Below are 27761 nucleotides of genomic sequence, written 5' to 3' on the forward strand. Positions count from 1 at the left end.
GAAACATTTGCCAGTATATATTGAACCTAGTTTTAAACAAGAAAAAAGTAAAGTGTGAAAATATATGTTATCATATAACATGTCGTTTCATTCATTTAAATCACTATTCTGTTAGTATAGTCCTTTAGGGGTTTATATACTGTCTGGGAGACAGGCCTTCACTGTATTATCTTTATGCAATATCTCTTTTGCACCAGAAGAGGTCAGGCCTCGCTAGTATTGCACAATGCTACTGCCATCCAATCAAAGGCTGATTAGTTCAGTCCTTTGAGCCAATTCTTAACAGCTGTTCAACCCAACCGGACACTTTATAACCACTTCACCTGATTTCTACCCTGCAGTTCCACCCAGCAGTCCCCACGAGTAGGTGCTGGGGTTGTAAACTGCTGTAAAATGGCCAAAATGCTGCAGAAAATTGCCTTTACTTTTATGACCCTGATTTACAAGGTTGACCCTCATTTTATCCCAAATGATGGTCTTTTTGCAGCAGATATTAAAGTCCCTCTGGACCCTGCAACTCCACGTCCAGCCATGAACCTACCAGAGTATCAGAGAATCACAGCTTCAGAAGTCCAAATGGATCTATTCAGACCAGACCAGGATCTTAAACGGGTACCTGATTTACTGTATCCTGTGTTTCATCCATCAGAAGCCAAGCCTCCAAAATCTTCAACTTCTACATACAAACCAGTGGGAATGCTGTGCCACCTTGACCGCATTTATGTGAGAGTTTTAAAGAGCCTGTTTACCAACCCTGATGCTTACAAATATCTCAAAGTGGGAAGCTGTGCTGTGAATCAGGCCACAGATACCCACTACTACGTTCTCTATGCTCTCAATGGCTGTGATGGACAACGGCAAGTATGTATGGGGTTATTTTTGCATTTCAGATTTCTAGAATGTATTTATTCTGGCTGCATACCACTCATTCAAACTATAAGGCATATATATATATATATATATATATTTTTTAACCTTGGTGGTTTATGGGTTTGGCAGATTCGTACACCATTTATATATTAACAAGCTAACCCATATTATACGTACAGCCCTTTTCTAAAAAATAAAGTATAACTTACTTAAATTATGCTGAATTAGGTCTGTACTTTTGTCACGCCCTGCTCTGTTTCCCAGTATGTTTCCGCAGTAAATTTCCGTCACGTGTCTCATTTGTAGCTCCGCCCTTTCCCCAGGTGTTCATTGTTTCTTGTACATATAAACAGTCCCCTGTGCCACTTTGTCTTGGTCGGTCTTTGCACCTTCCTCCGTTGTCTGTCGTTCCACGGGTTGCTATAGTTATTTCTACGTTCCTTGGTTCTTTGTATTTACACATTCTTGTTTATTTCTAGTTACCTTTTTGTCTCGTATATTTCCTTGTTTATCTTATTAATCTCCTTGTATATATCCCCAGCCATGTTTAGTTATAATCTGTCTAGCTTAGTTCTTTATTTTCCCTGTTTGTTTATGTATTTATATTTCTTTGTTTACTCCTTATTTGTTTGTTTGTTTATCTGCTATTTAATAAATCTTGTCTTACCTGCTTTTAGATCCACCTCCCGTCTGCTCCAGCGTTATACTTTTACAAAAAAAAAAAAAAAAATGTTAAAACTATACTTTTAATGTTTTGTTTCCAAATTTTATAGAAGCATAGGTTTATTTCAGACATATAAGCTCCTAGGACACATTTAGCAAAAAAATAATTTAATCATAAGCATAATTTCATAAAATAATATTAGTAAAAGTATATATTTTTATTATATATATCACCAGCCAATTTTGTAAGTGGCTAAAAAAAAAAAATGGTAGTTCTCCAGCCACCTGCTGCTTTAGCACTTATTTTGGGAGTTGGGAATGGAGGAAGATGGTTTTTAAACCTACATTGCAATAATTAATGTAGCATGTTGCAGAACAACTGGAAATAAAATACTAAATATTACTTACCTGTACCTCTTCTTACAGGAAAATCAGGACAGTGTGATCTATTCCAACACTCTCCGCTATGAGCCTGAAGAGACCACAGAGTTGGTGGTTCGAGAGCTGCCTTTTTCTGTGGGACTGGAGTGCCATTACCACAAGTGAGAAACTTTTTTAAACCCTTTTAAACAAGTTAACTGCACTTAACGGTATGCAAAATTATTTGTGGACACTTCTTCTAATAAGTAATGCATTCAGCCAATTTATTGTTTCACCCATTTTTGATAGATATTCAAATGCACATGCAAACATCATGTCTCGTCCCTTTACGGTCAAAGTAATGTCAAAATATTAGGCCTGTCTGGCATCATGCTAACCGGCAGATGAATCTCTAAAACATTTTTTTTTTCTCCGGTAATTCACTTCAAAAAGTGAATCTCATATATTATACAGAGTGATCTATTTTAAGTGTTTATTTATTTTATTGTTAATGATTATTCTGATTATGGCTTACAACCAAAGAAAATCATAGTCAGTGTCTCAGAAATTAGAATATTATATAAGACCAATTGGTACTTTTGGCAGTGTGGGAAGCCTGAAGTGCTGTAAGATTTTCTGGGAAAACACTGAACTGACATAGGACTTGATATAACACAGTGGATCAACACCAGCAGATGACATGACTCTCCAAACCATCACTGACCGTAGACAGTTACTTCAACAAAAGCATGATATACTCTATTTGGTTCCCTTGACTTCAGGAAAAAAACACTAAATGAGTAGTTGTCCCAACACTTTTGTCTATATAGAGTAGGTCTGGTGACGTTAATTTTTTGTTTATCCTGGCTTTACAGGCATCACCGCTCCTACCAGTTGGGCTACTATCCGGAAGTTTTTAAAGAAACCATCTTCGTCGGGCTAACATCAGGAGCGTCCATCACACATGTAGATGGTGAGTAACTTCAACACACCTGAAGCTCCATATTTGTTGTAAAGTAAAGTGAAAACCTCCTGATTATCAGTATTTTTCCTTTTATGACAGCAATCAATATTTTATATTTCTGTTACATAGTGACTTCAGACAAGGGTTGGGCATTATATCATAAATCAATAGATTTAAACCCATTTTTTGCGGTTATAAGATAGTCAGGAGTCATAATTGTAATCTCACACCTGAAAGAAAAATAAACCTGAACAAGCTGGTCAACAGTTGGTTAACTGGTACTTTTTGATTTTACATTTTAAATTACTTTTATTATTAATAATAATTAATAATAATATTATTATTATTATTATTATTATTATTATTAGTAGTAGTAGTAGATATTTTAATATTAAGTTTTCAAATCGAATAGGTTTCAATGCAGATGTTTATTTGTTAAAATGTATGCATTTTTTGGAAGTCTGACTTGTTTTGAAGTTTATTGTCAAGTTTAAAAAGCTAAAGAAAAGCCATTAAAATACAAATTTATGTCATTGAATTTTTCAATTGTACAAAAATGCAGACTTACTGCTTACTAGTGTGTCTCAAATTAGAATATCATTAAAAAAATACTTTATTTCAGTAATTAAGTTTAAAATGTGAAAATCTATATAGATGTTTTACAAACAGTGATCTATTGTAAGTGTTTCTTTAAAGTATTGTTGATTACAGCAAATGAAAACCCAAATATCGGTGTTTCAGAAAATTTGAATATTATGTAAGACCAATTGGTACTTTTAGCAGTGTGGGCGGTGTGCCAAGTCCTGCTGGAAAATGAAATCCACATCTCCATAGAAGTTGTCAATAGAGGGGAGCATGAAGTGCTGTAAGATTTTCAGGAAAAACACTGCACTGACTTGATAAAACATAGTGGACCAACACCAGCAGATGGCATGTCTCTCCAATCCATCACTGATCATCAGTACATTTTACATTTCATTTGGAATTGAAGGAAATAAAGTCTGGAGGAAGAGTGGAGAGACACAGTCTAAGCTGCTTGAGGTCTTGTGTGAAGTTTCCACCAATCATGGTTTGGAGTGACATGTCGTCTGCTGGTGTTGATCCACTGTGTGTTATCAAGTCTGAAGTCAGTTCAGTGTTTTCCCAGAAAATCTTACAGCACTTCATGCTTCCCTCTGCTGACAACTTTTATGGAGATGCAGATTTCATTTTCCAGCAGGACTTGGCAAACTGCCCACACTGCATGGGTTTTATTGGCTGTAGGCCATAATCAACAATAAAACAAACACATGCTTTAAATAGATCACTGTGTTTAATACATCTATAAAATATGAGATTTAAAGAACTGAATAAAATAAAGTAACTGTTCAATGATATTGTAATTTTTTCAGATGCACTAGTATCTGCTTTTAAGCTCTGATGTCTAAACCAGCAAGTTTACTAATGTAGGATATGTTTTTGCTTGGATTTCCAGCTTTTAACCCACCTTGAAAATCACTGAGCTGCATGTTTCAACACACTGAGTTTTTGATCTTTTTGAAACTTTTTTTTTTTTTTTCTTTTCACAGAACGCGGGGATGTTCTCCTCCCTGTACGTAGTTACAGTATTGGTGAGCCCATGTACTTTGAAGTCAAGGCCCACAGCAGGGATACAGCAGGGAGGAGGGTTTACCTGAACAAGTGCTACATCTCTGCTTCTGAAGACCTCACAGCTACACCTACCTATACTGTGTTGGACAACTATGGGTAAAACACTTCTAATACTACCATCTTAACTCAGAGCTTTGAGAATGGAATTTCATTCTTTTTATCCTAAAATTCCCTTTGTGCAGCTGCTTGGTTGATGGCAAACAAAATGCTCAATCCAAGTTCTATCCCAGCACTGATGAGAGCACAGTTAGGTTCTCTGTGGCGTCTGTTTTGTTCAAGGACCTGATCTCGCAGCCAAAAGATAAGAGGGTGAGTAGAAGAGCATCTAAAATCTGCTCAAATATCTTTGGACTCTCATAATGTTTAAGAAGAAATCTGGTGTGAAATGGACTTTGTATGTAGTGAAACATGATAAGTCAAAAACTTTAGTTAAAAATCCAATTCCTGTTTACCCTCCAGCATTCTGAAGTACAGCACTTTTAGACAATTCTTCCAATAGGCTTACAATGCTAGTGATGGGGGGGCATAGTGTTACCTATGTGAAGATTAGTTGACTGATGAGCACAAATGAATAGATAGGATAGAGGAACAGTTTGCAAAATGAATCCAGTGGAAATGCTTCCAAATCTCCAAATATCTGGTGACTGTCTATATGAAAATGGCATATTGTCAACAGTTGACTTATGACTTAATTTCAAGATGGCGGCACTGGAGAACTACCTGAAGGTACTGTATGTATAAACAGTCTTTTATTATTATTATTATTATTATTATTATTATTATTATTATTATTATTATTAAACTATATGTGCACTTTTAAAGTTCTCAGTGCTTTGCTTTAAATGTCAGGGCCCTTAGAATTCTACCAATGAAGTGTGGAGCTACTTCGAGTTTGTTAATAGTGTGAAAATAGCCATTTCTTTGCATGGGCAACTTTATGCCCCCATCAGTAGCACTGTAAGCCTGTTGGGAGCATCGGCTAAAAGTGCTGTATTTCATAAATACTGGAAGCAAATAGAGGTGGGCTATTTGACAAAAGTTTGAGCTCGTTATCATGTTTCGGGACACCCCAAGTCCATTTGGCACCGGATTTCTCCTTTAACTGTGATTTATCTATCTATGGAATTGTCTAGAGGTGCTCTGAAACAAACATTTTTGGCAGATATTAAAATGAAGAAAAAAATGTTGGGCTGACATTTAATTTAAGAGAGTAGAGCATACTTTTTTTCATTTTCTATACTCAGCCAAACACCATAAGCATTTTTTTTTCCTCATTGAACAAATATTTTGTGTCTTAGCATTTTCACTATTCTGATGACCAGACAAATCATCCATGCAAATTGTCTTCACCTGTGACTCTTCTAGATCATGTTTGTTCATTGTGAGATGACCTTGGGGCCACAAACACCAACTCCAAGTGCAAAATCGTGCACATATGATCTCAGTACTAAAAGGTGAGTGTGTTCACATCAATATGCACTGAAAACCATTTTTCCTGAATGGAAGCACTCAATACAGCAGTCACTTTCTTTCTGTGCTTTAGGTGGACTGAGCTGCTGGGAGATGACTCTGTCTGTACTTGTTGTGACACTTCCTGCCCTGCCCCAGAGTCCTCAGGTTCATAATTCTTATTAATTTATATCCAATGAATGATTAGCCATAGCTTTAAAACATTAAGATTGTATTTTTGAACATTTGACAAGTATGGGTTTCAAAAAAAAACAAAAAACGGGGAGATGGATAGTTAGAAAGGGGGTTTTGATTAGTAAAATAATAGCAACCTATTTATTAAGGGGAAAAAATGACTAATTTTTTTTTTACACTTTTCTATATAGATACAGCAACTATGATGATTTCCAGCAATCCTTGGGAAATTGTATGAGAAGGATGACCATGAGCAAGTGAAAACAAAGCAAGTCTTCTGTGCCAAAGAAAGCTACAGGTGTTGAGGGTACCTTTTGATTTTTTTTTTTTGTCTCTGTTTAATGGCCTGAATAAAACGGGGACTAATGAAGCCTGTATTCATTAATTCATTCATCATTCATTGTTTTACAATAATAAAGCAGAGGGAATGCATTGTGTGTAATAATTGCTGAAGGAAGTGGATTAAGAAAATAATATAATAAAAACAATGAAGGAAATTTTAAACAAAACTGGTCTTGTCTGTAGCTATTAAGCAAGATTGATTCATGCATGAGTTTTGCATCAGAAGCTTGTGTATGTAGTAAACCAGTTCTTTTCTTTGGTATGTTTCATAACAGACTTAAGTTACTATAAGGTCTATATGGCTGTGTTCACATTACCAGGCTGAAGTGACTCAGATCTAAAGCAAACCGGCCGGCCTATTTTCACCTCCTCGACCAGAGCATGTACTTCAGACCACCTATTTCCTCTCCACTCCAGCAAAAGATGCTCCACATATGAGCTGCTAATGCATCTGTTTCCTTTTATAAAGCTACAAGTCGTCTCTCAAAAATGACATTTTTGTTGTTTGTGAAGGAGACGTTTATACGCGTATCAATGTGCGCATGGGAGGCGTTTCAGAAACAGATTCGTTAACACATTGCACACAGATACAGCTCACTTACAACTTGGCTTGTAAACGTAAACGTAGCCCATATGTCTGAATGGTGCAGGACCAGCATATTTATTTGATGTGCTTCAGCAATATGAGCTGAGCAGAACACTCAGTTCATCAGGAACTGGTCAGTTAGTGACCAGTAAAAACTAAACATGGAGAGGAAGCTGCTATGCTGCTCTTAAATGGAACCAGTTGACAGAGGGTGATGGTAGAGCCCCAATACTAGACACTTTTAAATCCAGGCTGAAAACACTTTTATTCTAAATTGTTAATTTTCCTTCTTTTAAATATATTGTTTAATCATGTTTGAATCATGTTCTATTCATGCTTTATTCTTATTTTATTTTTATTTGTCCATTTTTACTGTTATTCTCTTACATGTTCTTTCATTTGACTTCTCTTTGTATTTTCTAATGTGTAAAGCACTTTGCATGACTATAGTGTATAACAGGTGCTATATAAATAAACTTGCCTTGCCTTGATAAGCCTACATTTGTTCACAAAATTGGAATACAAAACTTAACTTGTACTGATAAACAACACAGCTAAAATTAGAAAGGTAGAAATTAGCAGAATGACCTGGTTGGTTTAACTAAACCAATGGTTTACTAACAGTTACAGGTTTTCATTCCAGCCCAGCCAGATACATGTGTTCAGCAGTTGGAAGACAGTCCAACTGATTAAACAAGGGGTGTCATGTTTTGCTGCTGGTTGGTTAAAATAAAAACCTGCAGTCGCACCAGCCTTTTGCAGATGAAAATGGACACCCCTGAGCTAAATGGAGTTGACAATATGGTCATGGTGAAGTAGATTTGGGAGTGTCTGGGCATTCCTATTTATTTGGTGAACTTAAAGCAACACTATGTATTTTACCTTAAAATAACAGCTTTAGAATCATTGTGGCATTCCACTGGCTTCCACTGTAAAAAAAAAGACTGTTGCGGTCACTACTCCGGGATTAACAGCTACTGAAGCGGGAAGGACAATGCCTGTTATATGTAATAATATTACAGCCTCAGTCCACATGCTGTCCTATACAGGTCCTTCTAAAAAAAATAGCATATTGTGTTGAAGTTCATTCTTTTCCATAATGAAATGAATTAAACTTTCATATATTTTAGATTCATTGCACACCAAATGAAATATTTCAGGTCTTTTATTGTTTTAATACTGATGATTTTGGCATACAGCTCATAAAAAACCCAAATTCCTATCTCACAAAATTAGCATATCATGAAAAGCTTCTCTAAACGAGCTATTAACCTAATCGTCTGAATCAACAAATTAACTCTAAACACCTGCAAAAGATTCCTGAGGCTTTTAAAAGCTCGCAGCCTGGTTCAATACTCAAAACCGCAATCATGGGTAAGACTGCCGACATGACTGCTGTCCAGAAGGCCATCATTGACACCCTCAAGCAAGAGGGTAAGACACAGAAAGAAACTTCTGAACGAATAGACTGTTCCCAGAGGGCTGTATCAAACCACCTCAGTGGGAAGTCTGCGGGAAGGAAAAAGTGTGGCAGAAAACGCTGCAGAGCGAGAAGTGGTGACCGGACCCTGAGGAAGATTGTGGAGAAGGACCGATTCCAGACGTTGGGGGACCTGCGGAAGCAGTGGACTGAGTCTGGAGTAGAAACATCCAGAGCCACCGTGCACAGGCGTGTGCAGGAAATGGGCTACAGGTGCCGCATTCCCCAGGTCAAGCCACTTTTGAACCAGAAACAGCGGCAGAAGCGCCTGACCTGGGCTACAGAGAAGCAGCACTGGACTGTTGCTCAGTGGTCCAAAGTACTTTTTTTGGATGAAAGCAAATTTTGCATGTCATTCGGAAATCAAGGTGCCAGAGTCTGGAGGAAGAATGGGGAGAAGGAAATGCCAAAACACCTGAAGTCCAGTGTCAAGTACCCACAGTCAGGGATGGTCTGGGTGCCATGTCAGCTGCTGGTGTTGGTCCACTGTGTTTTATCAAGGGCAGGGTCAAGGCAGCTAGCTATCAGGAGATTTTGGAGCACTTCATGCTTCCATCTGCTGAAAAGCTTTATGGAGATGAAGATTTCATTTTTCAGCACGACCTGGCACCTGCTCACAGTGTCAAAACCACTGGTAAATGGTTTACTGACCATGGTATTACTGTGCTCAGTTGGCCTGCCAACTCTCCTGACCTGAACCCCATAGAGAATCTGTGGGATATTGTGAAGAGAAAGTTGAGAGATGCAAGACCCAACACTCTGGATGAGCTTAAGGCCGCTATCGAAGCATCCTGGGCCTCCATAACACCTCAGCAGTGCCACAGGCTGATTTGCCTCCATGCCACGTCGCATTGAAGCGTTCATTTCTGCAAAAGGATTTCCGGCCAAGTGTTGAGTGCATAACTGAACATAATTATTTGAAGGTTGACTTTTTTGTATTAAAAACAGTTTTCTTTCATTGGTCGGATGAAATATGCAAATTTTTTGAGATAGGGATTTTAGTTTTTTCTTTACTTTTTTGCCAAAATCATCAATATTAAAACAATAAAAGGCTTGAACTACTTCAGTTATGTGTAATGAATCTAAATATATGAAAGTCTAATGTTTATCAGTACATTACAGAAAATAATAAACTTTTTCACAATATGCTAATTTTTTTTGCTCAGCTCAGCCTGCACTGCACCTGCAAATTGCACTACCTGACTGTAGGGGTCGTTCATAAGCAAGAAATGCAAATTTTCCATAATGCTTTCATGTAAGATTCCAGGAATACTTATCTTTTCCTACTTAAAACATTCAGTAAAGAATGATTTGTATTTTTTTGGACTTTAAATGTTATTTAAAAGACGTATTAGATTAGACTAAAGACATATTTTTTTCCAGCTTAAATTTAATTGTATTGTTCATAGTGATGCTTTTTTTTTTTTAGAAGATTCATTTTAATTTACTAAACTTATTTTAATCACCTTGATACATTACCACAACAGGATGGACAGCTTAAGCTTTGTTAGCTAAATATAGAAACAATATGAACATTATTAAGAGAAATTGTTATTAATTGAACATTTAAGTGTTTCGGTCCCTTGAAAACAAAAAAGCATGCAGGTTGTGATGTGACTGATGTCAAAGATTACTTTCTTAAAGGGCCAGTTATCGCAAAGTGACAAGGTGAACAGGAAATTTTTAAGACCCATTTAAAAAGCTTGGTTTTATTTTATGGACACATGTAAATTAATAATTCAAAACTTTAGGAAAAAATAATTTAAAAATGTTATTTTACCAGCACTGTGGACATTGCATAAAAACATCATAGTAAACTGTATAAAAGGTTAGGGTACCATTTTTCTATAGAAGAAATCTTCAAAAATGTATTGTTACACAGTTTTGGACATTTAAAAGCTAGGCTGTGGAGACAACGGGACAATATTTATTAATATTGACCATCATGAGCAGATTTCTGCCCTAATTCATGGATAACCCTGAGCAGTCCCTTGAAACGTATTCCTGTATGACTACAGGAGCATTTTTCACCAGTTCCTGTAAGTGTTCAACAGTTCTCAGGTATAAACGTCTGTCAGAAAGCAGTGGCAGAAAAATATTGATCGGTTTGGCTGACTGAACATCTTTAGGAAGTCCAATGTCGCTTGGAACGAGAGAGTTTTTGACTAAAGTGTGGTGGAGCTTGCCTTCTCGAAGCCTCTGGGCAAGAAACGTTAGCATATCAGTTAATCGGCAGGCTAACTGATCGCTCTTCCAATCTTCAGGTTTGTTGGCTAAAAGCAGATGAAGAAGAGCCATTTTCAGGTGGTAACTTTTAAGTCCGCATTTTCCTGTCAGGATAATTTGCTGCTTGTGCAGAAAAGAGAGGATCTGAAGACAGGAAATGTGACAAGAATCATTTAGAAGGCTTTGGTTGAAATGCTTAAGAAGGGCCTTCTCATAGCTAGCCAGAGAAACAGGCCAGTGGGTGTCTGCGAAGTTGGTTGATTGATTTAAAGGAAGAAATGTGAGTAAGTAAAGTTCTGAGCCTTTTATCTGGACAACAGGAGTGAGGTTGAACAGAATGACTTGCCTTGACCGGAGTCGAACCTTCAGAGCACCGGGTGCAGCCTGGTTTCTGAATGCTAGCTCAAACTCATACTTGTGACTATTTTCTTGCCATGCTTTGCAAATTCTTTTCCTGAACCATTGGACTACTTGTGTTCTGGAAAGATACGATGTATTCTCCTGGCACAGTGGACCACCAACAGCATCTACGATCTTGCTTGTCTCATTATGGGAATGAAGAAGGCACAACATATCTTCATCCGCCACTCCGTTGGCACAAGGGCAGCCATTGGACGTGCTTTCAGCTTTCACCATCTTGATTTTGCCATGGCTTGGCATATCAAGTTCGAACTCAAAACTGTACGAGCGTGGCGCGGTGATGGGTACGTACAAATCGCACACCATTGTCTTGCCTGTGGCCCAAAGCTCATACAAGCTCCCTACACCAATAGGGTCGCCAATCTGCAAATCTGTTCCTTTGTTGTCTTTTGTTGTGTTTCTTGCAGCTTCCAGAAGTTCATTCACAAAACCCTCTACGAAGTCGCATATACGCTCGCGTGTGCAGAGAGGTGTTTGGACGCACTGTTTGTGAAAGCAACTCAAAACTTTGTTGTCTAGAAGGGACATCCTGGCTGATATGTTCAAGAGAACTGGTTCAGAGAGTGTCTTGCCTTCCAGGACAAGAGAATCCTCTCTCCTAATTCCTGACACTTTTAAGATTTTGCTGATGAATTTTGGGAGAAGACGAATCAGTTGCACAAGTGAAAGGAAGTTCAAGAAATACCAGATGTAGGTGTTCTCTGCCCTCTTGGTGGCCCCTTGTACTTGGCTTGCGCTGGAGGGATCTGCGTTTGATGGCTCATTAGAAGTCCTAGCATGTCTTTGATGTACCTTAGATAGTCTCTCATCTGTCTGTGACATCTCTTCAGTCTGTTGCGTAACCTGCAGTTGCTGCTGTGTACCTCCTTCAAAAGATTCGTTATCAGATTCTGTATGCTTGTCTTGCGAATCTTGGAACCATCCTCGTAGGAGTCCATTTACTGCTCGCTGAAAAAATGACTTCTGATGCTTCTGAAGATTTTCCTTGTTCTCTTCAGGTGACTTTTGTTTATCAGTCATCTTTATCTGATCCAAATCCTTTTGAGAATTTTGAGTTGATGATGAGGATACTAGATTGTCATCCAGTGCCTGTATATAATCGATTTGGACTTCCTTCTTGTGCACAGACACCGCATCCTCTTGGCTCGGGATCTCATTTCCAGTTGGCAGAACTTTGTTGCTTTCATTCTTGCCACCATGTTCAATTACAGATTGTATCTCTTCTCCAGAAGAGGGGTCCTTGTCTAGCAGAGAAGGTGTGTTATCTACATGTGGAGCCTGTTGTGACTCTTTGTCCAAAGTGTTGCCAGTCTCTAAGTCATAATAACTGTTTTCTGTTGATGACTCATGGTGCAAACCACTCTGGTCTTCCACTGGTTGCTTTTGCTCTTCTTCTTTGGCACTTAGCTGAAGATCTATCTCCTCACGCTCCTCTTTCCACTTAATTTGATGATGTTGTGATGCCTGCAGCAGATCTTCACTGACAGAGTGAACACCAGGATCTTCCTGCTCCAGTATTGCCTCCTCCTTCTGCAACAGATTCTCCTGCGCTGGAATATCCACAATGATATCATCGTCATCCTCCTCCTCTTCAAAGATAGTGGGGTCCTTTAGTGTCAGTAGACTGACCATAAACACACAGACACGCAGAATCTCCACCATCCTGTAGGCAGACAATAAGACATGATTAAATGTATACATTCCACATTATCAGATGAAGATAGACAATGTTGGTATGTCTTAGCTTTCCAAAATGTAGAATTGCTATACATGAGCCTGATGGCAACATGAATGTAGTCTGGACTTGAACCATATCTGGAATTTTCTAGTGGACCACTGGGAATGGTTGGCAAGATGTGATTTAAAAAATGTTTATCTAGTTTTGTTCTAGTTGTTAAACTAATGGTTGAGTGGTGGGTCAGTTCTGACAGTATTCCTTGCCGGCACAGTGTTTTTTTCCAAAAGAAATCCAGTTTACTGATATGGGTAAATTACAACCTAGATTTAAACTAAATCAGATTTGGGTTGGGATTTTTTTTTGTTTCAGGGTCAAACGTAATTTCTGAAGTGGTTCCTCTGAATAACATCTGTGTTGATGCCAATATACTGCTCTGGAAAAAAAAAATTAGACCACTTAAAAATTATGAGTTTCTTTGATTTTACCAAATTGAAAACCTCTGGAATATAATCAAGAGGAAGACGGATGATCACAAGCCATCAAACCAAACTGAACTGCTTGAGTTTTTGCACCAGGAGCAGAATAAAGTTATCCAAAAACAGTGTGTAAGACTAGTGGAGGAGAACATGCCAAGATGCATGAAATCAGGATCATTCCACCAAATATTGATTTCTGGACTCTTATGGAACTTTATGAATATAAACTTGTTTTCTTTGCATTTTGCATTTTTGTCATCTATGTTATGAATTAAATAAATTACATTACTGTAATTTTTCTAGAATTTAGGACTTTTTTATATAGACAGGATTATAAAAATATCATAGGGGTCATTTTAATAGTTTTAAGAGATGTGCAAAACTTCACATTATACTTTAAGGAAATCAGTAGTAACGTAAGTAAAAAGGAATATTATTAGGTTGATGCAAATTACATAGTTGGGTGGACACATTATTAATAAATAATGATCATTATAGCATTGGAAATAGAAGGATCTGGAAAAAAGAGGTCCTGATTGGCCACACACGTCACTATATTGCAATGATTTGAAGGTCTAACAAGACTTAATCATCTTAAAAACTGGTGCTTAGTGTGAAACCTCTAATTCGAATACAGTTCTTTAAATACCGTATTTTCTTTGTTTTTAAATACAACCAGTGTAGAAATGACCTCCCTATCTGGGTTCAAATTAACAGGAATGAACCATTTGGAGGGGAAGGATTCATTCAAAATAGCATTACAAACATACATATATATATATATTATATTTAGATCACATTATCATTAACTACAAGATATCAGAATAACTATAGACAGAATTAAGAAGCAGAAAACACTGAAACATCAAGTCATCAAAAAGAAAGAACAGTATAATATTACATTAATTTGGATTCCCCCTCTGACCTGGATCAACCCACATGGTCTGCACTGAGCATGCTCCAACTGATCCTGGGACTATAAAATCCAGCTGGCAACGTTAGAACTTCTTTGCTCATCTCAAAGCTTCTTTTTTATCTCTGAATCTAATAACACATGTATTTAACTATTCAAAACAAGTAATGGTCAAACCCAGGCAGCTTTACTTAACTTTGTACAAGATTTCAAAGCTAAAGATGGTTACAAAACTCACACGACATTTAAAAAGTCCACTAATTCCTTTAATGTTTTCTCTAAAGAAAGACTTTGATTTAAATAAATGGTTGACTGTAAGTTATTACTGTAAGTAATTGATATTTATGACAAAAAATCACTCCTTTTAATGGCACTCATTCCTGTTACTGGAAGTCACTCCTGTTACAGGCACTCATTGCTGTTACTTTCTATGTTTTCAGTAACAGGAATTTAAGTAACAGGAATGAGTTTTTAGCATAGAATTAGCAAAAACATGAAAAATAGCTAAATGGCTAATAGATCTAAGAATTAGTTTAGGTAACAGGACAGAGTGTTGAGATTTACATCCTCAGTCATAGTTACAATAAGATCAAATATACAGAAAAACTAATGAGGGAACTTAATTTTGGTCTTCCTATGATTTTCAGAAGAACCAACTGATGTCACTTCCTGTTGTAGATGTGACTTGTTGTAAAATGTTCCAGATGTTTCAGATAATGTTTTATGGTAACAGGAATGAGTGAAACCCAGGGACACAACTAAAATATGTATTTTAACTTAAATATGATGTATTTATTATGAATCTCTGATGGATTTTATTTATATATTTAATGTTAAAGTTTATAGTTAGAAAGTGGGGACAGGTAAAAAATGCTATTTTTTTTAGTGTTCTTTACATATCTTACTTTTGCAATTAGGTCAATGTACAAGACACCATGCTTAATGATAAAATGTATTTTAAAGTAATTATGTGTGTAATCTCTTGGGGGCAGAAATGGCATAGATTTGGTGGTATATGACATAAAACATTTTATTTTATGTAAATGGACAAATTTCAATGCTTTCATCATGGAGTGCTTTGGCCAAAATGGTTTTGTTTGGATGCTTATCCTAAGAATGCTACTGCACTCATCCAATAGCTGTTTGCAAGCTCACTAAACGGGCCTCATGCAGTCACAATAATTACTATGATGTACCTCAAATTATCAAAATAATCTAAAGCCAGTATGTTATAGGTTTGGGCCACATTAATGTTGCAGTTGGGGGTTAAAGTACATTAAAATTCTACAAAATAATTAACTTCCTTTAACAATCAGACATAATAATTGCTTTTATAATAAACACAAATTATTTGTGTAGTTTGGAGTACATTGGAGTACAAGCAACAAACCTTTTCCTGCTGTATTTTATATGCATATTATATCTTTAAAAGTAAATTTACCATTAAAATATAAAGAATAGTAAATAATATGCTATGATGTACAAGGTGGTGATGCAGATCATAGCACGCTGCTCAACTTCCTGGTTTAATGAAACAGGTACTTTCTGTCCTCCTACACTAAATACTGCATTTCATTCATTTCAGTAAAGTTCTGTTTTCTTGTGCTAATTTTTGAATGACTTAAATTGTCACATTTAAGTTCACCTACCTGGATAGATTTAGGTCTACAGCCAAAGATAAAGGAAAATTCCAGCATCAAAGTGGACCAGTTATCTGCAGCGCTCTGAACCGTATTGTCTCTTCCTATAGAGGATGTTGCCTGTCAGATTGAGACAGACTTTGACAGCACACTTCCTGAACACTCTGACCGTAAGTGACTATTTCCTGTTTGAAACAACTGAAGAGAACCCACCCGAGTGAATGAACGATCGCTGATGAAATCATGAGCATCACAACATACATTTCTACACAGCCTCTAAAGCCAAATATTTGCCCGAACTGCTGTGAGAGAGCATTCTCAAGGTCAAATTAGAGTGGTGTGCAAAGGCCTAATAAAATACTAGCAGTAGTGATGTACACTATGGCCCAATCCCATTTCTTTCCACTTGGCAAACTTAGCCCGATTTTTTATAAGGCTTGAAGGGTAGGGTGAAGTGTTGAGGGTTAATGGCCCTTCAAGGCACTTCAAACAAAGGGCTATGAAAAATCACCGACAAGATAGCAGTACAAGTGACTGAAAATTACAATATCCACAATATTACTATAGATTAACGTGTAGTTTTCAATGTTTTCAACAACTACTAGTTTGTCTTGGTAGCTAGCTAGCTCATTTTCCTGTTCCACAGGATCAGCCTAAAAGTATGGCAACCACCTAGCAACCCATTTGCAACTATCTGTGATATCACAGCAACAACCTAGCAACACGACTGTAACCACCTGATATAAAATAGCAACTACCTAGCAACACTATTGCAACCATGTGGTGTACCATAGCAACAACCTAGCAATTACTTAGCAGCACCATAGCCACTACTTACAAACATAAGAGCACTATCATATTAACCACCTAACAACAACTTAGCAACCCTACAGCTCACAACTGTGATACAACAGCATATTTCATAGGTTTTTCATAGAGTGGAAAGGTCTCTGGCTGGCCAGGAATGATTTGAATAGGGTGAGGCAATATTCTGGAGGCTGCCTGAGCATTATGTAAGCTATGTAAATATGGGAATCCCTTTCCTATGGGCTATAAAAGGAAATGAGACAATATAATCACATAAGTTAATTGCAAAAGTATTATAAATATGAACATTAGATGGATTATACAGATACTACATGTGGTGTTCTTGATAAATGGAGATGCAGGCAGTGAGTCAAGTTCAAAGCAGCAGGCGTGTGTGTGTGTGTTTGTTTGTAGAGGGAGGGGCTGGACACTATAATGTGGTTGTCCTTTTTTTCCAAGTCCCAGAAACTGCATCAAGACTCGCAGAGCTGGGAACCAAGAATACTTCTGCTACTAAGAAGTAAAAAGACCTACTGAAAACATTGTAAGTAGTGTCTATATCTGTTCATATTGAGATATCAAACATGCTTTGTTGTGATGTATGCTATAAGATAGTATGTTCTACATCTGTGCACTTATCAACTTATATATTTTTAGTATTGAGTGTGTATTGTTTTCAGTACTGTGTATTGTTCTTTTCTCTTAGAAACATTATTTTGGTCATTTTTCTCACTTGTACATTTGTATATGGCTGAAACTCTTGTTAAGAAAATTTAAAGCAACCTTATGTAAAATGTATCCTTAAAAAACAGCTTCAAAATCAATATGACACACCATTGACTTGTAATAGGAAGACCAGTGTTGCGAGAATTGTGTAATGATGCATCATGTTTTTGCGTAGTTTACAGGAGCTAAAAATACCAAGTTTTACATAGTGCTGCTTTAATTGGAAACAAAATTAGAGCTTGATCAAGGCCACCTGCCTTCACAAATGATGGTGATTTGATTGTGTACAATTGTGTATGGAACACAAACCAATGTAGCTAAGCTTTCATTAGTTTATATACAGCTCTGGAAAAAAATAAGAGACCGCTAAAAAATGATCAGTTTCTTTGATTTTACCATATTGATGGGAAATGGATGTTCACAAGCTTTCAAACCAAGCTGAACTGCTTGAATTTTTTTGCACCAGGTGTGGCAAAAAGTTATCCAAAAGCAGTGTGTAAGATTGGTGGAGGAGAATGTGCCAAGATACATTAAAACTGTGATTTAAACCAGGGTTATTCCACTAAATATTGATTTCTGAACTCTTAAAACTTTATGAATATGAACTTGTTTTCTTTACATTACTTGAGGTCTGGAAGCTCTGCGTCCTTTTTGTTATTTTCGCTATTTCTCATTTTCTGCAAATAAATGCTCTAAATGACAATATTTTTATTTTGAATTCGGGAGAAATGTTGTCCGTAGTTTATAGAATAAAACAACAATGTTTATTTTACTTAAACACATACCCCTAAATAGCTAAATCAGAGAAACTGATTTTAAACTGAAGTGTTCTCTTATTTTTTTCCAAGAGCTGAATGTGGAATTTCATGGTTGCCTGCGTAATTTTATTATAAATAAGATATGATCTGATCTTCATCCAAGTCAAAGTTATTGGCACATAAAAGGGTTGTGTACTGGCAAGAACATGGCAATACTGTCATATGAAAATTTAGGGCTTACGACAGATTATATCCCACGATATTGTGATACTGCAAGGCAATATGTTGTGACTGTAAAATTTTATCATAGTATATCCAACCAGCAATGCTTTCTTGCAGTCTGGGATTAAACACAACACTAAATAAAGCACTCTCTGACAACAATCTTAACATGAAAACTAATAATTAAAAATGTATGCTATACTTTTAAACATAAATACAAAATACCACAATATAATATAATTTCTATATTTTCCTACACCACTAATTCTGATGTATTTTTGCCTCTCAGACACCTTGTAAAATCAATCCACCCACCAAGCCAAAATGGATAAGTTTCGTATGATGTTCCAGTTTCTTCAGTCCAACCAAGAGTCCTTTATGAATGGCATCTGTGGCATCATGGCACTAGCTAGTGCTCAACTCTATGCATCTTTTGAGTTCAACTGCCCCTGTATGCCTGAATACAATTACTCCTATGGGGTTGGCATATTGGTCATCCCAGCTATTTGGTTCTTCATGCTGGGGTTCGTCCTGAACAATAACGTATCCATGTTGGCGGAAGAGTGGAAGCGACCAAATGGACAGCGAGGCAAGGATCCTACGATTCTACGCTACATGTTCATTTCCATATCTCAGCGATCATTGATCGCCCCTGCTGTTTGGATTTCAGTTACTTTAATGGATGGAAAAAGCTTTCTTTGCGCTTATAGTGTGGATATAGATGTGTCTCAGTTTGGCAATGCAACAGGATATGGGTTATCAGAGGAGGAGCTCGTAAGATTACTCGCCAAAATCCCCTGCAAACATATATTTGATGGTTCTCATGTTATATCGAGGGAAGCAGCCACCAGGTACATACGGTGCGTTTCACAGGTATGGAAGTTTGTTGTTTCTATGTTCACATCTGATAAAATGTTCCATAAAAAAATATAAAAAATGTGTAACATGGCCTAAAATCTACAAACAGGGGGCTTTCAAGGTGTGTTTTTACAGTTTTGGAAAAAATTAAGAGACCAGTTTAGTTTCTGAATTAGTTTCTTTGATTTTGCTACTTATAGGTATATATTTGAGTAAAATTTATTCTATAAACTACGGACAACATTTCTCCCAAATAAAAGTACTGTCATTTAGAGTATTTATTTGCAGAAAATAAGAATCAGTTTTCATGCATCTTGGCATGTTCTCCTCCACCAGTCTTACACACTGCTTTTGGATAAATTTATGCCACTCTTGGTGCAAAAATTTAAGCAGTTTAGCTTAGTTTGATGGCTTGTAATCATCCATCTTTCTATTGATTATATTCCAGAGGTTTTCAATTTGGTAAAATCAAAGAAACTTTAGTGGTCTTCTTTTCCAGGTCTGTATTTGTTTGGTTCTGTAAGTCCAGACCAAGCCAATATGCTACTATGGGAGAGAAGTATGCTTATGATGGGTGTAACATCACCCTGTAAGTGATAAGTTATGAAATGCTATCTTGTTAGTAAAGCCAAACACTGGGCATTGTGCTTTTGGAAGGGTAAGGGCTGATTGTGGGTACCAGATTCCATTTCTGAAGTTCTGCGGACGTTTAACATATGCAAATCCATAGTGTCATGTGTTTCCTTGAAATGCATCATAGAAGGCACCACCCACAATGATGTGCCAGTGAAAACTATGCATAACTGTAGCTACAACTAATGCCTATAACACACCGATCTTGTGACATCACATCCTGCATTTGGTTCCTTTAGGTTACTTGTACTTAGGTTTGTATTGTGTTCATACTTCACAATAACCGAATTAGGTTTCTAAACAAATTCTGGTGTGATTCGTTTAAAATATTAACTTCTTTTGGTGTACTAAAGGAACTGTAACACTTACTCAACAACCTGCCCAAAAAGAGCTAATGCACCAGAATTTTAAACCCTAGTATAAACGCACCTTTACAGTGTTTTCACATGTACAGTTTGTTTTTTCCCCGCTCTAAATCAGTTTAAAGAATGTGTAAACTTTGTAAGAGATTTCCCCTTGGGTTGGTTTTGTCTGTAGTAATTATCTTGAAAACACACCAGATTAAAAGCAAAGTACACCTGCATATGGGAGCCATTATGTGATAAGGATTTTTTGTACAATACTTCTGTATTGTATTACCTTCTCATGTTTTTTGTCTCTCAAAATTCACAGGCATTCGGCTGGCTTTTCCTCTTGCTCATTACAGTCATCGCTTTCATGATCCGCGCCATTCGTCCCTGCTTCTCCCAAGCTGCCTTCCTCAAAACCAAATACTGGTCCCACTACATCGATATTGAGCGGAAGATGTTTGACGAGATCTGCACAGAGCACTCCAAAAGTTTTGCCAAGGTCTGCATCCAGCAGTATTTCGAGAGCATTAGCGGGGAGATGCGTAGCTTCCACGGCCATGTGCGTGGAGATGACAGTGACGACAATGACGATGAAAACCACAAAAGTGACGAGGATAAACTGCTAGGAATCCGTGCACAGGAGGATATGAATAAAGTTCTATGGAACTGGCACACCTGTAAGCCTCCACTAAGTCTAAAAAAAGAAGGAAACACGGAAGAACATAGTCTCTTGAATAATGTTAACGAGAATGGGACCACTGGACAAGCCGGATATGACAATGCTAGTTTTAACATAAGCCCTAAGAGTTTGGAGAGCAATACGATAAGATTTGATAAGGTTGATTTTGGCACAACCCAAAATAACTTTTCGAAAACCCTTTTAAATGGTAAGGTTAGCATGAACCAGCATCAGCATACCTTTGTGAATGGAGATGGTTATCCATCAAGCACTATTGCAAAGAAAGAGTGGGCTGTATACTATAGCAAAGTCTGATGCTGTCAAGTGTTTAAAACCACTGGCTGTAGACAACAGGAAAAACACAAGGTTTTGATATGATTTATTTATTTAAATAAATAACAGGGACAATACACATTAGTCAACATCATTACTTCGTAACATAAATGTGCCAGATTCAGACAAATGCCTCATTTTCATCTGCAGTCCCTGGGTTTCTTAAAGGTCTCAAGGTCTCTCAAAAATAAAGCCAGCCACCACAGGTCTAGCTTCAGTAGCTGTGTTTCAATGCCTAGGTTGCAGTCTAGGTAGGCCAGGTCCTTTGTTGGACTGTCCTGTAAAATCGTCATTAGCCGAGTGTCAGTGGGTCTGTTAAAGCAGAAATATGACCAATTTAAACTTCATGGTAAACTGCAGAGTTGCAGACACACAACCACAGAAGTGAAATGGGATTGGACCCAAGACTAGACTTAATTCTGCCCTGGGAAACACTCCCATAGTGTAAAAACACATACATTACTACAGCCATCAACATTGAGGTTGAACTGCTAGCTTATTCAAGCCTCTTAAAGGAGAACGCTGGTGTAAAATGGACTTTTGTTGTAGTAAAACATGATAAAAAGTACTTACCTTTGATGAATAGCACTCCTCTGCCCTCCCACAGTGTTCCAAGATCCAGAATTTTTAACAGTTAATCCAAACACCCCTCAGACTGGGTGACACTGGGCATAATTTGCCCTGATAAATTGCCTTTTTTAACCATTATCCAGCTCAAAGTAGCTCCACACCTCCTTGCTAGAATCTGGAGAGCTCTGACATTTAAAACGAGGCATTAATAACTTAAAAAATGTGCAAAAGAAGCTTATTAAAAACCACTGTTTATATCCTATAATGCAAGCTTCAGTTTAGAGGTGTGGAGCTACTTTGAGCTGGATAACAGTGAAAAAAGTGATTTATCGGGGCAAATTATGCCCCTTGTCACCCTGTCTGAGGGGTGTTTGGACAAACTGTTCTCGGAACACTGTGGGAGAACGATGGTGTGCTATTCTTTAAAGCTAAGTACTTTTTATCATGTTTTACTACACCAAAAGTCCATTTTACACTGGAGTTCTGCTTTAAGTTTGTGTTTAGTTTTTCTGTAAATGTTTATAAACATTTGAACAAAAACTTGTTTTTGCTTGAAGCATAAGATAAATTGTTAGCCCAATGAAAATATATCAGAAACCCACCTACAACTGCTGAAATACTGATTAGCCCAACACTCGCTAAAAAAATGAACAAACAAGTGTTAGCACATATGCATGACTAACACTGCTGACATGAAACTGCTGCGGGGGTAAAACTGTGGCCCTGTGGCTCTGCAGTTAGATATTGGCTTAGGCTTTGGCACGCAGCTTCTAACAGCAAATTTCACAACATGGCAGACAATTTTTGCTGATTTGAATAATTTCTTTAGAAAAGGAGAAAATAGAATCACAGTGTCTGTGTTTTCTGCAGTCATCGTTCAAACAATAAATGCCAGTTCTCTAAAGGCTGAAGAAAACATCAAACAAATGCACAGCTCTGCAAAACTCAGCAAAGTTCAGAGAAGACCAGAAGGAACATCAATATAAACAACCCACGGTTTCATCTACTCACTATCACATTGTTTTTAGATTCATAAAAGTGTGAATTTGGGTTAGTCAAATGATTTCTGTGACACTACCTCAAATAATTTAATATTCTGCCACACACTGAACTTTTGTACTGTTTTGGCTGGTGTATATTAAGGAGTGTTGTCTCATAGTTGCCCTGCTAAAGACTTTCATCTGCTCAAACATGTCATTGTCAAGAGCAGCTTAGCCATCCCTAGCCGCATGCCTACAAAACATCACAATGTCTAGGACAAGGATCAAAGGAATTTTCTCTCTGTTGTGTTGTGTAATATGTAGGTTTTGTCTCCCTCCGAGCCTGTTCTAAAAGCAAGCGTGAATACATTTCTGTCCAATGAACCCATGTCACCGACTCACCATCTCTTGCAAATCAGGCCAGAGAGGCAATCGCAGAGTCACGCTGCTTTACATATTGATGAAGAAACAAGGTCACTATTTGCATATGTCTGGTTTTGTTCACCATGTGTGAGACATGTTTAGTTCTTTAAGGAGAAGATTTAAAACTGATTGGGAAATAACTACGTGTTTACATTACTGAATAGTCTTTTTTTGTGTGTGTTTTTATAGGTATAATTCAGTACAATATTGATTTAATATTGTAATGTCTTACTGGGTTTAAGTTGTTGAAAGGTTTGTGTACTAATGCATTAAAAAAATGCTTGCATTTGCTTGTATTTTTTGGAGAGAGAAAAAAACGAATAAATGTGTAGTGTGGTACACATTGAGAAATGGCAAGAGTAAACTTTTAAAAATGGAATTAAAATATCTCAGTGTAGTTTTGATGATTTTTAAATTAGAATATCTCAAACAGCAAAACTGCAGCAACAGTATGTGCATGTGTTTGAGTGAGAAAGAGAGAAAATATAAGGGAGGAATGAGGGAAATGTATTACAGTGAGTGAGTTAGTTATGATACCAAATGCAAATCAAAGCATAAATAAAAAGCAATCTAGCCATCTCTAGCAAACTCAACAGTATGGATGTGATGCTTAATTCACTAAATAAAACTGGTTATACATCACCAAGGTCTGTAAAATATATACAGCTCAGATGTTTGAGTAAAATGAACATTGTTGTTTAATCCTATAAACTACTACAATATTTCTCCCAATATATTTCTCCAAATATAAATATTGTCATTTAGAGCATTATTCACATTTCGGACCTCAAATAATGCAAAGAAAACAAGTTCATACTATAAAGATTTAAGAGTTTGGAAATCAATATTTGGTGGAATAACCCCTGGAATTTTCATGCATCTTGGCATGTTCTCCTCCACCAGTCTTACACACTGCTTTTGGATAACTTTATGCCGCTCCTGGTGCAAAAATTCAAGCAGTTCATCTTGGTTTGATGGCTTGTGATCATCCATTTTCCTCTTAAATATATTCCAGAGGTTTTCAATTAGAGAAACTGATCATTTTAAAGTGGTCTCTTATTTTTGCCAGAGCTGTATTTTGCACATATTAGAACAAAGCATGCTATTCCATGGACCCCAGCAGATAGCACAGTTCTGCATTTTTAGTCCTTATTACACAGAATAAATAAACTGTTAAAAATCAATCTCAAGTCATTAATACTGAAGAAAAAATTGTCTGATCATGTCACCTATACTATACAGGACAGCCCAGTAGCCATCCAGTGGACATCCTTTCTTATTTTCCGATTAGTGAATATAGCTGAACTACATGCACCCAGTGCTAACACAGGTGATCAAATGAACAAACAGCTTGTGCAGCCTTCATATAAAATCACTGCCAATAGAATGATACTCTCTGGACAAGCTGCACATGAGCATAAGGTCACCTTGTCCATTGCCAAGTGTTGGCTAGAAGGTTATATAGCCCCCATTTTTGGGCTGTGGAGGAGTGGATCTGTGTTCTCTGGAGTGTTGGAGCACCTTTAAACACCTTTGGGACAGGTTGCTTTGGGACAGTTTGTGATCCAGAGGAATCATTGGAGAAACATGTAGAGCACAATGCCCCTCAAAAGAAAAGAAAGTGAGAGAAAGTAAGACAACAAAGAAATAGAGGGGTGAAGACAAACAAGATCATAGCAATACACCTAAAATCACTACAGTGCCCACAAAATCAAATGCAAATCCAACACAGTACAGTATGATACCCATAATGTTAAACATCTAGTTTTCAATGATCAGGTCACAGTCTGAATATTACCTAACCACATTAAAAGTCTTATTTTCCATATCTCAATGTAGTTGGGCTAGAAAAAATGCAGGTGCTGGAAAAATGAACTTAATTAAGTATTTTTCCTTCTGCAGGAAACCAAAAAAACAATTTTCTTTTACAGAACAAGCAGAGGTTGTGGAAAATATGTCTTTCCTCGGGATATAATGCTGTTGCAACTGTAATTGAAACACTCTGGTGTCTGAATGCACACCCATCATGCTTCATATCAATGTTGTTTCATATTTATGACACTTTAACCCCATTTACACCTGACCATTTAATATGACTAGTATATGGATTGTATTTTGATCAGATTTTAACCACATGCATTCATACTTGGTAGTCAAATGCAGTCTGTCCAGTTAGTGAAACAGAATTTGGTTTACTGGGTACAATGGAATAGGCTAATCTGCTTGTTGCACAGGATTTTTTACTGGTGTTTTGGTGCCACTGAGAGATTCTGGTTGTTTAATGAGACAGATGCATTGACACTGGTATAAATGCATCATACACCCTGGTTACACCCTGTCACTTTATGCAGCTAGCCGTTAGTCGAACTGAAATTGGACTGATAAAAATCAGATTTTCGCTTGCCTAGAATTGCTAATGTTTTGTTTGTACTGTGAAAGGTTTAGGCTGTCAAATGCATCTAGGTGAGACAAATTCTATTTAACATGGCTCAAATGATCACCACTTGAAATGGATTAAGTAAGCAAATTTGGATTCAATATGATGCCCTGGGTGCAATGAGTGCTTTTTCATTTTTCTGCAATATAATCCTAAGTCACCAGATGTAAATGGAATCTCAGACCACATCTTGAAGTGGATATCGTTTTTTTTTTTTTGTCTTGGGCAAGTTTACACTTGCACTTTCATGTGATTTGACCTTATTAAGATATACAGCTCTTTAACACTTGAACTCAGTTTAACACCTTCTTCAACAAAATATAGTGAGATGCATGAAAACTGTGATTAAAACCCAGGGTTATTCCACCAAAAATTGATTTCTGAACTTTATGAATATGAACTTGTTTTCTTTGCAATATTTGATGTCTGAAAGCTCTGCATCTTTTTTGGTATTTCAGCTATTTCTCATTTTCTGCAAATATATGCTCTAAATGACAATATTTTTATTTGGAATTTGGGAGAAATGTTGTCTGTAGTTTATAGAATAAAACAACAATGTTCATTTTACTCAAACATATACCTATAAATAGCAAAATCAGATGGTCTTGTTTTAGTTAAGCATTTTAAAATGCCTCCTTGTTTCTTCTTTTAAATTATATATATATATACAAGAATCGTATTGCAATCTCTGAAAGACCATGAAGTGTCTGTCATTCAGTTCTTCCCATTTGTATTGTCTGGACTTAACAACTGGCAAATTACTCATATAATCGATAGTGACACTGCTACACTGAAATCATTCAGCCCCTATACATCTCGACAGAGATAAAATGCCTCAGAGGGGGTTGCACACTGACACTATCAGCAGCTGTTGGGTCTAAAGCGGGCAGAATCCCCTTACTAGTGAAGGGGGTGGGCTTAGTTTAAGCCATCTCTCAGTGCACAAAGACATGTTTATATTCATCCATGAGAGCATGGCAGAGCAGAGCATGCTCATGTCAGACAGTTAGTAGGTCAAACTGAAATATGCACACACACACACATTGCATCTGAGCTGCTTTTGCTGTGTGTGTGTGTGTGTATGGTCTCTGAGCTGTCATCCTTGCTCTAATGTTTACCCTACTCCTGTTTTGTGCTTTCTCTCATTCTCTCCACACTTTTCCCTCTCTCTCTCTCTCTCTCTCTCTCTCGTGCTTTGTTGTCATCTGTCAGTGTTGTTTTTGTTGTTCTTGCTGCAGAGCAGATGCATCTGGTCTCTTATTGCCTTTATTTTGCTGCTACTGCTGCTGGAAGAGAGAAAAAGAGAGAGAGAGAGAGAGACAGCAAGAGAGGTCATCCTCTGACTGCAGTCACCCCTAAAACACAAGAGGAGAATAGGTGAGAGAGAGAGAGAGAGAAAGAAACTGAGTGAGAAAGAGATTGGAGGAGGGGAAAAACACGCAGGACGGAAGGAAGGAAGGAGGGAGGGAGTGAGGGAGCTAGGGAGTGGGTGAGCGGAGTTGCGAGGCAAACCCAGGATCACATGAGCACATATCTGTTTACAAACTGAAGCTGGGAGGCCGAGGCAGAGAGAGGAGCAAGAAAACCAAGGAGCTAATACTCTGGGGCCTGACACACACTCATACACACACACACACTCCACCCAGGACCTATTGTCAAGAACAAGGAAGTCTGGATGAAGTGAACGCTGTCATCAGCCATTCTAGGCTGCCTTTTTTTCTCCTGAAAGAAGAAGGATTGAGAGACCAGATGGTTTGAGGCGGAGAGAAAAACACTCCCCCACATAGGCTGCATACATGCAGACACACACACACACAAACAGACACACAGTGGAGATAGAGCCAGCTAGCTACCAGCCTCACTCTAGCTTTTGAGGTTGGTAGTTAGTTAGCTAGGATATAGGTTTGTGTGTGTGTCTTTTTCTTTTTGAGATTTTTTTTCTTGTTTTTTTGGAAGGGGGCCTGCATTTGGCATTTGCTCTGGAGAAGAATAGGGAATACCCCTTACAGATCAGCCATTTTCAGACAGGGGAAGACAGGAGAAGAAGGAGAGTGCTCTGAAAGAAGTATTAAA

At 37.4% G+C, this 27761-nt stretch overlaps 4 protein-coding genes across 5 annotated transcripts in view; 3 read left to right on the top strand and 1 right to left on the bottom strand.

Moving 5' to 3' along the window:
* The window catches only part of zgc:175214 (RING-H2_RNF24_like domain-containing protein), a 172695-nt gene that overhangs the window by 132066 nt on the left and 12868 nt on the right, over window positions 1-27761 (top strand). The gene's annotated exons all lie outside the window — the stretch shown is intronic.
* On the top strand, window positions 325-6521 carry zp3c (zona pellucida glycoprotein 3c). The gene is made up of 8 exons (XM_007259057.4): window positions 325-861; window positions 1960-2075; window positions 2769-2866; window positions 4426-4603; window positions 4690-4816; window positions 5873-5961; window positions 6051-6124; window positions 6343-6521. The coding sequence occupies exons 1-8, from the start codon at window positions 394-396 to the stop codon at window positions 6387-6389; spliced, it is 1197 nt and encodes a 398-aa protein (XP_007259119.3). The 5' UTR covers window positions 325-393; the 3' UTR covers window positions 6390-6521.
* Window positions 10082-16050, bottom strand: LOC103038100 (inositol 1,4,5-trisphosphate receptor-interacting protein). Its single transcript, XM_015608314.3, has 2 exons — window positions 15922-16050; window positions 10082-12868 (listed from the first exon to the last, which is right to left on the bottom strand). Exon 2 carries the CDS (start codon window positions 12865-12867, stop codon window positions 10522-10524), a length of 2346 nt encoding a protein of 781 aa, XP_015463800.3. The 5' UTR covers window position 12868; window positions 15922-16050; the 3' UTR covers window positions 10082-10521.
* LOC103043272 (calcium homeostasis modulator protein 1) lies at window positions 17190-21505 on the top strand. Its single transcript, XM_007259072.3, has 3 exons — window positions 17190-17263; window positions 18715-19298; window positions 20589-21505. Exons 2-3 carry the CDS (start codon window positions 18750-18752, stop codon window positions 21258-21260), a joined length of 1221 nt encoding a protein of 406 aa, XP_007259134.3. The 5' UTR covers window positions 17190-17263; window positions 18715-18749; the 3' UTR covers window positions 21261-21505.

The sequence above is a fragment of the Astyanax mexicanus genome, chromosome 21, assembly GCF_023375975.1.
Source record: "Astyanax mexicanus isolate ESR-SI-001 chromosome 21, AstMex3_surface, whole genome shotgun sequence".
NCBI classification, from domain to species: domain Eukaryota; kingdom Metazoa; phylum Chordata; class Actinopteri; order Characiformes; family Acestrorhamphidae; genus Astyanax; species Astyanax mexicanus.

What these genes read in the sequence shown, in the direction of transcription:
- zp3c (XM_007259057.4), top strand. Translation starts at nt 394, where the DNA reads ATGGCCAAAATGCTGCAGAAAATTGCCTTTACTTTTATGACCCTGATT. An exon ending in TATGATCTCAGTACTAAAAG is followed by an intron (nt 5,962 to 6,050) that starts GTGAGTGTGTTC and finishes TCTGTGCTTTAG; the next exon opens with GTGGACTGAGCTGCTGGGAG. An exon ending in CCCTGCCCCAGAGTCCTCAG is followed by an intron (nt 6,125 to 6,342) that starts GTTCATAATTCT and finishes TTTTCTATATAG; the next exon opens with ATACAGCAACTATGATGATT.
- LOC103043272 (XM_007259072.3), top strand. Translation starts at nt 18,750, where the DNA reads ATGGATAAGTTTCGTATGATGTTCCAGTTTCTTCAGTCCAACCAAGAG. An exon ending in ACATACGGTGCGTTTCACAG is followed by an intron (nt 19,299 to 20,588) that starts GTATGGAAGTTT and finishes CAAAATTCACAG; the next exon opens with GCATTCGGCTGGCTTTTCCT.
- LOC103038100 (XM_015608314.3), bottom strand. Translation starts at nt 12,867, where the DNA reads ATGGTGGAGATTCTGCGTGTCTGTGTGTTTATGGTCAGTCTACTGACA.